Raw genomic sequence first — 13,294 nt, forward strand, 5'->3', positions numbered from 1 at the left:
ATAACCAGGTGGCGAATCGCATCTCTGCATGTCTGGCAGACATATCAGTATGGATGACGGATCACCACCTCAAGCTGAACCTTGGCAAGACGGAGCTGCTCTTCCTCCCGGGGAAGGACTGCCCATTCCATGATCTCGCCATCACGGTTGACAACTCCGTTGTGTCCTCCTCCCAGAGTGCGAAGAGCCTTGGCGTGACCCTGGACAACACCCTGTCGTTCTCCGCTAACATCAAGGCGGTGACCCGATCCTGTAGGTTCATGCTCTACAACATTCGGAGAGTACGACCCTGCCTTACACAGGAAGCGGCACAGGTCCTAATCCAGGCACTTGTCATCTCCCGTCTGGATTACTGCAACTCGCTGTTGGCTGGGCTCCCTGCCTATGCCATTAAACCCCTACAACTCATCCAGAATGCCGCAGCCCGTCTGGTGTTCAACCTTCCCAAGTTCTCTCACGTCACCCCGCTCCGCCGCACACTCCACTGGCTTCCAGTTGAAGCTCGCTTCTGCTACAAGACCATGGTGCTTGCCTACGGAGCTGTGAGGGGAACAGCACCTCCGTACCTTCAGGCTCTGATCAGTCCCTACACCCAAACGAGGGCATTGCGTTCATCCACCTCTGGCCTGCTGGCTCCCCTACCTCTGCGGAAGCACAGTTCCCGCTCAGCCCAGTCAAAACTGTTCGCTGCTCTGGCACCCCAATGGTGGAACAAGCTCCCTCCCGACGCCAGGACAGCGGAGTCACTCACCACCTTCCGGAGACATTTGAAACCCCACCTCTTTAAGGAATACCTGGGATAGGATAAAGTAATCCTTCTACCCCCCCCCCCCCCCCAAAAAAAAAAAAAACATTGTAAAGTGGTTATCCCACTGGCTATAAGGTGAATGCACCAATTTGTAAGTCGCTCTGGATAAGAGCGTCTGCTAAATGACGTAAATGTAAATGTAATTATAAATCAGTATTTTACACACATCATAGGTGTCCATTATAATCTATGCAATAATCGGAATGCATTATTTGTCACCAGTACTTGAAAACATACATACAGTACCAGTCAAAAGTTTGGACACAGCTACTCAGTCAAGGGTTTTTCTTTATTTTTACTATTTTTTACATTGTAGAATAATAGTGAAGACATCAAAACTATGAAATAACACATATGGAATCATGTAGTAACCAAAACAAGTGTTAAACAAATCAAAATATATTTTATATTTGAGATTCTGCAAATAGCCACCCTTTGCCTTGACATCTTTGCACACTCTTGGCATTCTCTCAACCAGCTTCACCTGGAATGCTTTTCAACAGTCTTGAAGGAGTTCCCACATATGCTGAGGACTTGTTGGCTGCTTTTCCTTCACTCTGCCGTCCCACTCATCCCAAACCATCTCAATTGGGTTGAGGTCGGGGGATTGTGGAGGCCAGGTCATCTGATGCAGCACTCCATCACTCTCCTTCTTGGTAAAATAGCCCTTACACAGCCTGGAGGTGTGTTGGGTCATTGTCCTGTTGAAAAACAAATGATAGTCCCCACTAAGCCCAAACCAGATGGGATGACGTATCGCTGCAGAATGCTGTGGTAGCCAAGCTGGTTAAGTGTGCCTTGAATTCTAAATAAATCACAGACAGTGTCACCAGCAAAGCACCCCACCACCTCCTCCATGCTTTACGGTGGGAACTACACATGCAGAGATCATCCATTCACTCACACCGCGTCTCACAAAGACACGGCGGTTTGAACCAAAAATCTCAAATTTGGACTCCAGACCAAAGGACACATTTCCACCGGTCTAATGTCCATTGGTCATGTTTCTTGACCCAAACAGGTCTCTTCTTATTATTGGTGTCCTTTAGTAGTGGTTCCTTTGAAGTAATTCTACCATGAAGGCCTGATTCACACAATCCCCTCTGAACAGTTGATGTTGAGATGTGTCTGTTACTTGAGCTCTGTGAAGCATTTATTTGGGCTGCAATTTCTGAGGCTGGTAACTCTAATGAACTTATCCTCTGCAGTAGAGGTAACTCTGGGTCTTCCACTAATTAACTTTTAAGAAGGCACACCTGTTAATTGAAATGCATTCCAGGTGACTACCTCATGAAGATGGTTGAGCGAATGCCAAGAGTGTGCAAATCTGTCATCAAGGCAAAGGGTGGCTATTTGAAGAATCTCAAATATATTTGGATTTGTTTAACACTTTTTTGGTTACTACATAATTCCATATGTTATTTCATAGTTTTGATGTCTTCATTATTATTCTACAATGTAAAAAATAGTAAAAATAAAGAAACCCTTGAATGAGTAGGTGTGTCCAAACATTTGACTGGTAGTGTACATACATACTGTATGCTACATAGAAACGACAACACGATATACAGAAAATAAGGCACTTACTTTGATAGGAACACACACATGTCCAAAGTCATTATTTGTAAGGAAAACAACAAGGAAGACAATGCGAGCGCCAGACAGAAAATGTGCCAATTCGTGCAAGACTGCGCAAATGTCTGCATACTTGATCTGCGGAAACATTGGTGAAGTGCGTGGGCTCTCCTCGAAGAGAGTAGTTTGTCCGGCTCAGTAAAGCCTCAAACATAAATTGTCCGCAACGCTGAAATGGGCTACTTCTATGTGAATTAATGAGGAGGCGGAACACATCTCAATTCAAACTGTTGTTAGAAAATAATTTGAAATTGACAAGTTGAAACAAAGCCTATAGATAATTAACAGGCAGCGTGTGTTAACTGTCCTGTTGCGTAACAATCACAATTTGGAACAGTGAGTGCATGCTGACATCACGTGCATAAAACAACTCACGCTGGGGCTACCGTTAAGAGATATTTGGAACTCACATGTGAAAAGGTTAAGGGCACACTTTTCCTTATATGAGCATCCCAGGCTTATTTGTCACACACACACACACAACCACACACACAAAGTGATCGAGACTTCCCTCTACCTCCAGCAACACACAGATAAAGCAGCTGAATGATGGCAGACCCTACATGGGAGAATGAATGAATAGGTGGTTATTTAGGAGAGAGCCGGGCAGGCGGGATCAGAGAGAAAATACAGCTGACGGAGAGGGAGCGATGGACAGAGAGGGAAACAACATCCTGCCTGCAGCCCACTCCATCTAGACCAATGTGAGTCATCTCTATAACAAATTAATATAGACACTTTGCTGCACATCCTACCAAGTAGCTCTGCAGTCTGTGTGTGTGCGAGCGAGAGTTTTATGACTGCTAGTGCAAAGGCTGATTGTGTGTAAAAGAGAGAGAGGCTTGTGTGCCATCCTAATGCAGTTGTGAAGTGTGTGTATGTGTGTGCCCACGCCCTCTCTGAACTTCCGTCTCTGGGAGGATGCCTGGGGAGCAGTGGTGTGATGGAGATGACTCATACAGAAGACTGCTGAATCTCATCAGTTTCTCTCCTCTCCTCCCTTCCACCACACGCTCTACTCCATCCCATTAGACTGCGGAGTAGCATCACTGTCTGAGAATCTGTTTTCCACTCTCCTCCTGTAACTCCCTCCATCTGTCTTCATTTCCCTCCCTCTAGTCTCCCTCCATCTTCCCTTCGGTCTTCTCTGCAGAAGAAGAAGAAGTGCCCCTCCCCCCAGCACAAACGTCTCATTCACAATTCACTCCATCACTCAGAGGCACACACACACAGCCAGGTGGGAGTAAATGCTTTTTGAAAGAGTGCAAAAAATATTACACCTACATAGTACACATCCACACACACAGGTGTACGCACAAACACAACAACATACCCTTCTCACCAGGTGGGTTGTTGAGGTGCAGTCATTGCTGTTTGCAGGTGGAGAGCTTGCGAATCTTGCTGGCTGTGGATATTCCTTTGCGGGAGGGGTTGGATGAGGACGAGGACCTGCACTCTGGCTTGGCGTTGCTCTCCGTCCCGTTCACACAAACAGGCTTGGCCTGGGCCCGGCTCCGATCCACCTCACCCTCATCTAAGTCCTCCTCTGGTACCTGCCCTGGTGGACAGAGAGAGGGAATAGAGACCGGTCAACACAGAACACCGTTACAGTCAAACACATTCACATAGTTGCAGACACAGAAACACACACATAGAGACAGACACAAACACACACACAGAGAGACATATATAGACTAAGAGCACTTCTTCACACTTACTACACTTTTTAAAAATACGATCGGCAACTCATATTACTCAAATCAATGTAAACTTACAGTGGGGAAAAAAAGTATTTAGTCAGCCACCAATTGTGCATGTTCTCCCACTTAAAAATATGAGGCCTGTAATTTTCATCATAGGTACACGTCAACTATGACAGACAAATTGAGATTTTTTTCCCAGAAAATCACATTGTAGGATTTTTAATGAATTTATTTGCAAATTATGGTGGAAAATAAGTATTTGGTCACCTACAAACAAGCAAGATTTCTGGCTCTCACGGACCTGTAACTTCTTCTTTAAGAGGCTCCCCTGTCCTCCACTCATTACCTGTATTAATGGCACCTGTTTGAACTTGTTATCAGTATAAAAGACACCTGTCCACAACCTCAAACAGTCACACTCCAAACTCCACTATGGCCAAGACCAAAGAGCTGTCAAAGGATACCAGAAACAAAATTGTAGACCTGCACCAGGCTGGGAAGACTGAATCTGCAATAGGTAAGCAGCTTGGTTTGAAGAAATCAACTGTGGGAGCAATTATTAGGAAATGGAAGACATACAAGACCACTGATAATCTCCCTCGATCTGGGACTCCACGCAAGATCTCACCCCGTGGGGTCAAAATGATCACAAGAACGGTGAGCAAAAATCCCAGAACCACACGGGGGGACCTAGTGAATGACCTGCAGAGAGCTGGGACCAAAGTAACAAAGCCTACCATCAGTAACACACTACGCCGCCAGGGACTCAAATCCTGCAGTGCCAGACGTGTCCCCCTGCTTAAGCCAGTACATGTCCAGGCCCGTCTGAAGTTTGCTAGAGTGCATTTGGATGATCCAGAAGAGGATTGGGAGAATGTCATATGGTCAGATGAAACCAAAATATAACTTTTTGGTAAAAACTCAACTCGTCGTGTTTGGAGGACAAAGAATGCTGAGTTGCATCCAAAGAACACCATACCTACTGTGAAGCATGGGGGTGGAAACATCATGCTTTGGGGCTGTTTTTCTGCAAAGGGACCAGGACGACTGATCCGTGTAAAGGAAAGAATGAATGGGGCCATGTATCGTGAGATTTTGAGTGAAAACCTCCTTCCATCAGCAAGGGCATTGAAGATGAAACGTGGCTGGGTCTTTCAGCATGACAATGATCCCAAACACACCGCCTGGGCAACGAAGGAGTGGCTTTGTAAGAAGCATTTCAAGGTCCTGGATTGGCCTAGCCAGTCTCCAGATCTCAACCCCATAGAAAATCTTTGGAGGGAGTTGAAAGTCTGTGTTGCCCAGCGACAGCCCCAAAACATCACTGCTCTAGATGAGATTTGCATGGAGGAATGGGCCAAAATACCAGCAACAGTGTGTGAAAACCTTACAGAAAACGTTTGACCTGTGTCATTGCCAAAAAAGGGTACATAACAAAGTATTGAGAAACTTTTGTTATTGACCAAATACTTATTTTCCACCTTAATTTGCAAATAAATTCATTAAAAATCCTACAATGTGATTTTCTGGGAAAAGAAATTCTCATTTTGTCTGTCATAGTTGACGTGTACCTATGATGAAAATTACAGGCCTCTCATCTTTTTAAGTGGGAGAACTTGCACAATTGGTGGCTGACTAAATACTTTTTTTCCCCACTGTACAGTGTCTTCAAAAAGTATTCACTCCCCTTGACTTTTTCCACATTATTTTGTGTTACACCCTGAATTTAAAATCTATTACATTTAGATTTTTTGTCACTGGCCTACACAATACCCCATAAAGTGGAATTATGTTTTAGATATCTATATATATATATTTATTTTTTTAATGAAAAGCTGAATTGTCTTGAATCAATAAGTATTGAACCCCTTTGTTTCGGCAAGCCTAAATAAGTTCAGTAGTAAAAATGTGCTTAACAAGTCACATAAGTTGTGTGGACTCACTCTGTGTGCAATAATAATGTTTAACATGATTTTTTAATGACTACCTCATCTCTGTACCCCACACATACAATTATCTGTAAGGTCCCTCAGTCGAGCAGTGAATTTCAAACACAGATTCAACCACAGAAAGACCAGGGAGGTTTTCCAATGCCTCGCAAAGAAGGGCACCAATTGGTAGATGGGTAAAAAACACACAACAAAAAAACAGACATTGAATATCCCTTTGAGCATGGTGAACTTATTAATTACACATTGGATGGTGTATCAATACATCCAGTCACTACAAAGATACAGGCGTCCTTCCTAACTCAGTTGCCGTAGAGGAAAGAAACCGCTCAGGGATTTAATCATGAGGCCAATGGTGACTTTAAAACAGTTACAGAGTTTAATGGCTGTGATAGGAGAAAACTGAGGATGGATCAACATTGTATTTACTCCACAATAATAACCTAATTGATAGAGTGAAAATGAAGTCTGTACAGAATACACATATTCCAAAAAATGCATCATGTTTGCAACAGGGCACTAAAGTAATACTGCAAAAAAATTGGCAAAGCAATTCACTTTTTGTCCTGAATACAAAGTGTTATGTTTGGGGCAAATCCTATACAACACATTACGGAGTACCACACTCCATATTTTAAAGTATAGTGGTGGCTGCATTATGTTATGGGTATGCTTGTCATCGTTAAGGACTGGGGAGTTTTTCAGGATAAAAATGAAACGGAATGGAGCTATGCACAGGCAAAATCCTAGAGGAAAACCTGGTTCAGTCTGCTTTCCACCAGACACTGGGAGATGAATTCACCTTTCAGCAGGACAATAACTTAAACACAAGGCCAAATATACACTGGAGTTGCTTACCAAGAAGACAGTGAATGTTCCGGAGTGGCCGAGTTACAGTTTTGACTTAAATCTACTTGAAAATCTATGGCAAGCTTTGAAAATTGTTGTCTAGCAATGATCAACAACCAATTTGACACAGCTTGACAAATTTGGAAAATAATAAATGGGCAAATATTGTAAAATCCAGGTGTGCAAAGCCCTTATAGACTTAACACAAAAGACTTAACCCAAGACAGCTGTAATCGCAGCCAAAGATGATTCTTTAATGTATTGACTCAGGGGTGTGAATACGTACACATCCGGTCAAAAGTTTTAGAACACCTACTCATTCAAGGGTTTTTCTTTATTTTTACTATTTTCGACATTGTAGAATAATATTGAAGACATCAAAACTATGAAATACCACATTTGGAATCATGTAGTAACCCAAAAAGTGTTAAACAAATCAAAATCTATTTTATATTTGACGACAGCTTTGCACACTCTTTGCACACTCTTCTCTCAACCAGCTTCACCTGGAATGCTTTTCCAACAGTCTTGAAGGAGTTCCCATATATGCTGAGCACTTGTTGGCTGCTTTTCCTTCACTCTGCGGTCCAACTTTTTTATTTTACCTTTATTTAACCAGGTAAGCCAGTTGAGAACACGTTCTCATTTACAACTGCGACCTGGCCAAGATAAAGCAAAGCAGTGCGATAAAAAACAACAACATATGGGGTAAAAAAAAACATTGTCAAAAATACAACAGAAAATATATATACAGTGTGTGCAAATGTAGCAAGTTATGGAGGTAAGGCAATAAATAGGCCATAGTGCAAAATTATTACTATTAGTATTAACACTGGAATGATAGATGTGCAAGAGATGATGTGCAAATAGAGATACTGGGGTGCAAATGAGAAAAATAAATAACAATATGGGGATGAGGTAGTTGGGTGGGCTAATTTCAGATGGGCTGTGTACAGGTGCAGTGATCGGTAAGGTGCTCTGACAACTGATGCTTAAAGTTAGTGAGGGAGATAAGAGTCTCCAGCTTCAGAGATTTTTGCAGTTCGTTCCAGTCATTGGCAGCAGAGAACTGGAAGGAATGGCGGCTAAAGGAGGTGTTGGCTTTGGGGATGACCAGTGAGATATACCTTCTGGAGCACATACTATGGGTGGGTGTTGCTATGGTGATCAATGAGCTAAGATAAGGCGGGGATAAGCCTAGCAGTGAATTATAGATGGCCTGGAGCCAGTGGGTTTGGCGACGAATATGTAGTGAGGACCAGCCAACAAGAGCGTACAGGTCACAGTGGTGGGTAGTATATGGGGCTTTGGAGACAAAACGGATGGCACTGTGATAGACTACATCCAATTTGCTGAGTAGAGTGTTGGAGGCTATTTTGTAAATGATATCGCCGAAGTCAAGGATCGGTAGGATAGTCAGTTTTACGAGGGCATGTTTGGCAGCATGAGTGAAGGAGGCTTTGTTGCGATATAGGAAGCCGATTCTAGATTTAACTTTGGATTGGAGATGCTTAATGTGAGTCTGGAAGGAGAGTTTACAGTCTAACCAGACACCTAGGTATTTGTAGTTGTCCACAAACTCTAGGTCAGACCCGTCGAGAGTAGTGATTCTAGTCGGGGTGGGCGGGTGCCAGCAGCGTTTGATTGAAGAGCATGCATTTAGTTTTACTAGTGTTTAAGAGCAGTTGGAGGCTACGGAAGGAGTGTTGTATGGCATGGAAGCTCGTTTGGAGGTTTGTTAACACAGTGTCCAATGAAGGGCCAGATGTATACAAAATGATGTCGTCTGCATAGAGGTGGATCTGAGAATCACCAGCATCAAGAGCGACATCATTGATATACACAGAGAAAAGAGTCGGCCCAAGAATTTAACCCTGTGGTACCCCCATAGAGACTGCCATAGGTCCAGACAACAGGCCCTCCGATTTGACACGTTGAACTCTATCTGAGAAGTAGTTGGTGAACCAGGCGAGGCAGTCATTTGAGAAACCAAGGCTATTTAGTCTGCCAATAAGAATGCGGTGGTTGAAAGAGTCGAAAGCCTTGGCCAGGTCAATGAAAACGGTTGCACAGTAATGTCTATTATCGATCGCGGTTATAATATCGTTTAGGACCTTGAGCGTGGCTGAGGTGCACCCATGACCAGCTCGGAAACCGGATTGCATAGCGGAGAAGGTACGATGTGATTCGAAATGGTTGGTGATCTGTTTCTTAACTTGGCTTTCAAGTCATGGGCAAGTTGCAGCGGAGGGTGCAGAGCTGGTGACCGGGGTAGTGGTAGCCAGGTGGAAAGCATGGCCAGCCATAGCAAAATGCTTGTTGAAATTCTCGATTTATCGGTGGTGATAGTCTTTCCTAGCCTCAGAGCAGTGGGCAGCTGGGAGGAGGTGCTCTTATTCTCCATGGACTTTAGTGTCCCAAAACTTGGAGTTAGTGCTACAGGATGCACATTTCTGTTTGAAAAAGCTAGCCTTTGCTTTCCTAACTGCTTGTGTATAGTGGTTCCTAACTTCCCTGAAAAGTTGTATATCGCGGGGGCTATTCGATTCTAATGCAGTACGCCACAGGATGTTTTTTGTGCTGGTCAAGGGCAGTCAAGTCTGAGGAGAACCAGGGGCTATATCTGTTCTTAGTTCTGAATTTTTTGAATGGGGCATGCTTATTTAAGATTGAGAGGAAAGCACTTTTAAAGAACAACCAGGCATCCTCTACTGACGGAATGAGATCGATATCCATCCAGGATACCTGAGCCAGGTCAATTAGGAAGGCCTGCTCGCTAAAGTGTTTTAGGGAGCGTTTGACAGTGATGAGGGGTGGTCTTTTGACCGCGGACCTGTTACGGACTCCGGCAATAAGGCAGTGATCGCTGAGATCCTGGTTGAAGACAGCGGAGGTGTATTTAGAGGGTAAGTTAGTCAGGATGATATCTATAAGGGTGCCCGTGTTTACGGATTTAGGGTTGTACTTGGTAGGTTCCTTGATAATTTGTGTGAGATTGAGGGCATCTAGTTTGGATTGTAGGATGGCCGGGGTGTTAAGCATATCCCAGTTTAGGTCACCAAGCAGTACGAACTCTGAAGATAGATGGGGGGCAATCAATTCACATATGGTGTCCAGGGCACAGCTGGGGGCTGAGGGGGGTCTGTAGCAAGCGGCAAGAGTGAGAGACTTATTTCTGGAAAGGTGGATTTTTAGAAGTAGAAGCTCAAACTGTTTGGGCACAGACCTGGATAGTATGATAGAGCTCTGCAGGCTCTCTCTACAGTAGATTGCAACTCCACCCCCTTTGGCAGTTCTATCTAGATGGAAAATATTGTAGTTGGGGATGGACATTTCTGAATTTTTGGTGGCCTTCCTAATCCAGGATTCAGACACTGCTAGAACATCAGGGTTGGTGGAGTGTGCTAACGCAGTGAATAACTCAAACTTAGGGAGGAGGCTTCTGATGTTAACGTGCAAAAAAACAATGCTTTTACGGTTACAGAAGTCAACAAATGATAGCTCCTGGGGAGTAGGAGTGATACTGGGGGCTGCAGGGGTTAACCTCTACATCACCAGAGGAGGACTAGAATAAGGATACGGCTAAAGGCTTTAAGAACTGGTCTTCTAGTACGTTGGGTACAGAGAATAAAGGGGGCAGATTTCCAGGCGTTGTAGAATAGATTCAGGGCATTATGTACAGACAAGGACATGGAAGGATATGAGTACAGTGGAGGTAAACCTAAGCGTTGGGTAACAATGAAAGAGATAGCATCACTGGAGGCACCGATTGAGCCGGTCTCAGCGTATATGGGGGGTGGAACAAAGGAGGTATTTGAGGCAGTTTGAGAGGGACTTGGGGGTCTACAGTGAAATTGTATAATAAGAATTAACTGGAACAGCAATAGGCAAGGCATATTGACATGGGAGAGAGGCATAAAGCAATCACAGGTGTTATTCGGGAGAGCTAAGACAACAAATGGTAATGGCAATTAAAGTTTGGGCTGAGGCTAAACAAATAAACAGGACAGGGTACCGTGTAAAGGAACAGTACAGCATGCATCAGCTGTGCAGCTGAGTGATCATAAGGTCCAGTGAACAGCAATATGTGAGTCCGAGAGCAGTTCGAATTGGTGCTACAGCACAGGCTAGCAGGAAGCACGGCTGTTTGCGTGTGCTAGCAGGCCGGGGCTAGCAGATGGATCTTCGTGGCCGTCGCAACGGGAAGCCTGTTGAAACCACAGACGATTACGTCAGCAGACCAGTCGTGATGGATCGGCGGGGCTCCGTGTCGACTCTAGGAGGTCCCGTCCGGTTGACAGAGAGGGGCCTGACTCGAGGCTCATCCCAAACCATCTCAATTTGGTTTAGGTAGGGTGATTGTGGAGGCCAGGTCATCAGATGCCGCAATCCATCACTCTCCTTTTTGGTAAAATAGCCCTTACACAGCCTGGAGGTGTGTTGGGTCATTGTCCTGTTGAAAAATAAATGATAGTCCCACTAAGCCCAAACCAGATGGGATGGCGTATCGCTGCAGAATGCTGTGGTAGCCATGCTGGTTAAGTGTGCCTTGAATTCTAAATAAATCACAGAGAGTGTCACCAGCAAAGCACCCCCACACCATAACACCTTCTCCTCCATGCTTTACGGTGGGAAATACACATGCGGAGATCATCCGTTCATCCACACTGCGTTTCACAAAGACACGGCGGTTGGAACCAAATATCTCCAATTTGGACTCCAGACCAAAGGACACATTTCCACCGGTCTAATGTCCATTGCTCGTGTTTCTTGGCCCAAGCAAGTCTCTTCTTCTTATTGGTGTCCTTTAGTAGTGGTTTCTTTGCAGCAATTTGACCATGAAGGCCTGATTCACACAGTCCCCTCTGAACAGTTGATGTTGAGATGTGTCTGTGACTTGAACTCTGAAGCATTTATTTGGGCTGCAATTTCTGAGGCTGGTAACTCTAATGAATTTATCCTCTGCAGCAGAAGTAACTCTGGGTCTTCCATTCCTGTGGCGGTCCTCATGAGAGCCAGTTTCATCATAGCGCTTGATGGTTTTTGCGACTGCACTTGAAGAAACGTTCAAAGTTCTTGAAATGTTCCGTATTGACTGACCTTCATGTCTTAAAGTAATGATGGACTGTCGTTTCTCTTTGCTTATTTGAGCTGTTCTTGCCATAATATGGACTTGGGTCTTTTACCAAATAGGGCTATCTTCTGTATACCCCACCCCCTACCTTGTCACAACACAACTGATTGGCTCAAACGCATTAAGACGGAAAAAAATTCCAATAAGTCACACCTGTTAATTGAAATGCATTCCAGAGTGTGCTCTAAAACTTTTGACCGGTAGTGTATGTAAATTAGATTTCATTTTCAATACATTTGGCACTGAGAGGTCCTGAGTGTAGATGTGTTTGTGTGTGTCTCCCTCTCTCCTGAGTGTAGGGCTCCCCCCTTCTTACCTGGCACAGTGAAGTCCTGAGTGTAGATGATGTCGTCCTCCTGGTCGTAGAGCTCGTCATCCTCTTCCTCGGTGTACCCGTGCAGGTCCTCCAGGTAGGGCACCACCGTCATGCTGCGCCACACGTCCCGGCTCTCCGCGCTGGCAGGGATCGGCACCGGTGTCTCCGTTGGCGGGTGTTTTTTACGTACCCAGCTAAGGGCAGAAGGCGAAGTGGGGGAAGGTATTGTGTTACTAGTTACTAAACACATCTTGGCAAAACTTCTGATTTAGGTAAGCCAGTATAGCCCTATACCGCTCCAATAGGCAGACCCACATGTTTGTATCATGACTTAATAGTCAGTTTTCATATGCCGACACTTAGCTACATTTTAATGCAACCCAACCAGTTATAGAAAGTGTATTTCAGTGTGTGACAAGGGGGTGGTTTATTTCTGCTTCACTGCTTTTATACCCAGCGTCGTGCTGCTATAAAGAGTTTAAATGAGGCACCATCAGAGGCAATTGTGGAGGGTGTTTCACCAGGAGGGCTACTGAGGGGGTGATTAGGGTTCCTTTCTTTCTCTCTCCCCCTCTTGTTCTCTCCCTAGGGTTAATTTCTTTCCGTTTCTCACTGACTTATTAGTAACCATGGAAACTGAGTCTCATCACAGTCGTTGGAGCTCGTTTTAGTCAAGATTGCTAAAAGTATTTTCAAAGCGCAGTCTCTCTCTTCTCTCTTTTCCTCTTTCGGTCTCTCTCTCGCGCTCTCTCACACACACAAACACAGAAAGGGAGAAAATTGATTTTAGCTTGCCTGGGGACCAGACGGTGTTGGATTCTGGAAATGGTACTCTACAAGCCAGAATGTTGAATGAAATTATATTTGAACTTACTCTGCAGATTGTCCGTGGTGTTGGTC

At 44.5% G+C, this 13,294-nt stretch overlaps 1 protein-coding gene across 2 annotated transcripts in view; it reads right to left on the reverse strand.

The window, feature by feature from the left end:
- Window positions 1-13,294, reverse strand: part of LOC311146890 (serine/threonine-protein kinase STK11-like) — a 67,289-nt gene that overhangs the window by 3,413 nt on the left and 50,582 nt on the right. The window contains exons 9-10 of one of the 2 annotated variants that reach the window (XM_084183512.1): window positions 12,395-12,588; window positions 3,786-4,001 (exon numbers count right to left, since the gene is read on the reverse strand). In XM_084183512.1, coding sequence (XP_084039638.1) covers window positions 3,808-4,001; window positions 12,395-12,588 — 388 coding nt within the window. In that variant the 3' untranslated portion in view covers window positions 3,786-3,807. Of the gene's footprint in view, window positions 1-3,776; window positions 4,002-12,394; window positions 12,589-13,294 lie in introns of both variants that reach the window. The other variant, XM_084183513.1, reaches the window with a different exon arrangement.

The sequence above is a fragment of the Coregonus lavaretus genome (genome assembly GCF_964263955.1).
Source record: "Coregonus lavaretus genome assembly, chromosome: 19".
Classification (NCBI taxonomy): domain Eukaryota; kingdom Metazoa; phylum Chordata; class Actinopteri; order Salmoniformes; family Salmonidae; genus Coregonus; species Coregonus lavaretus.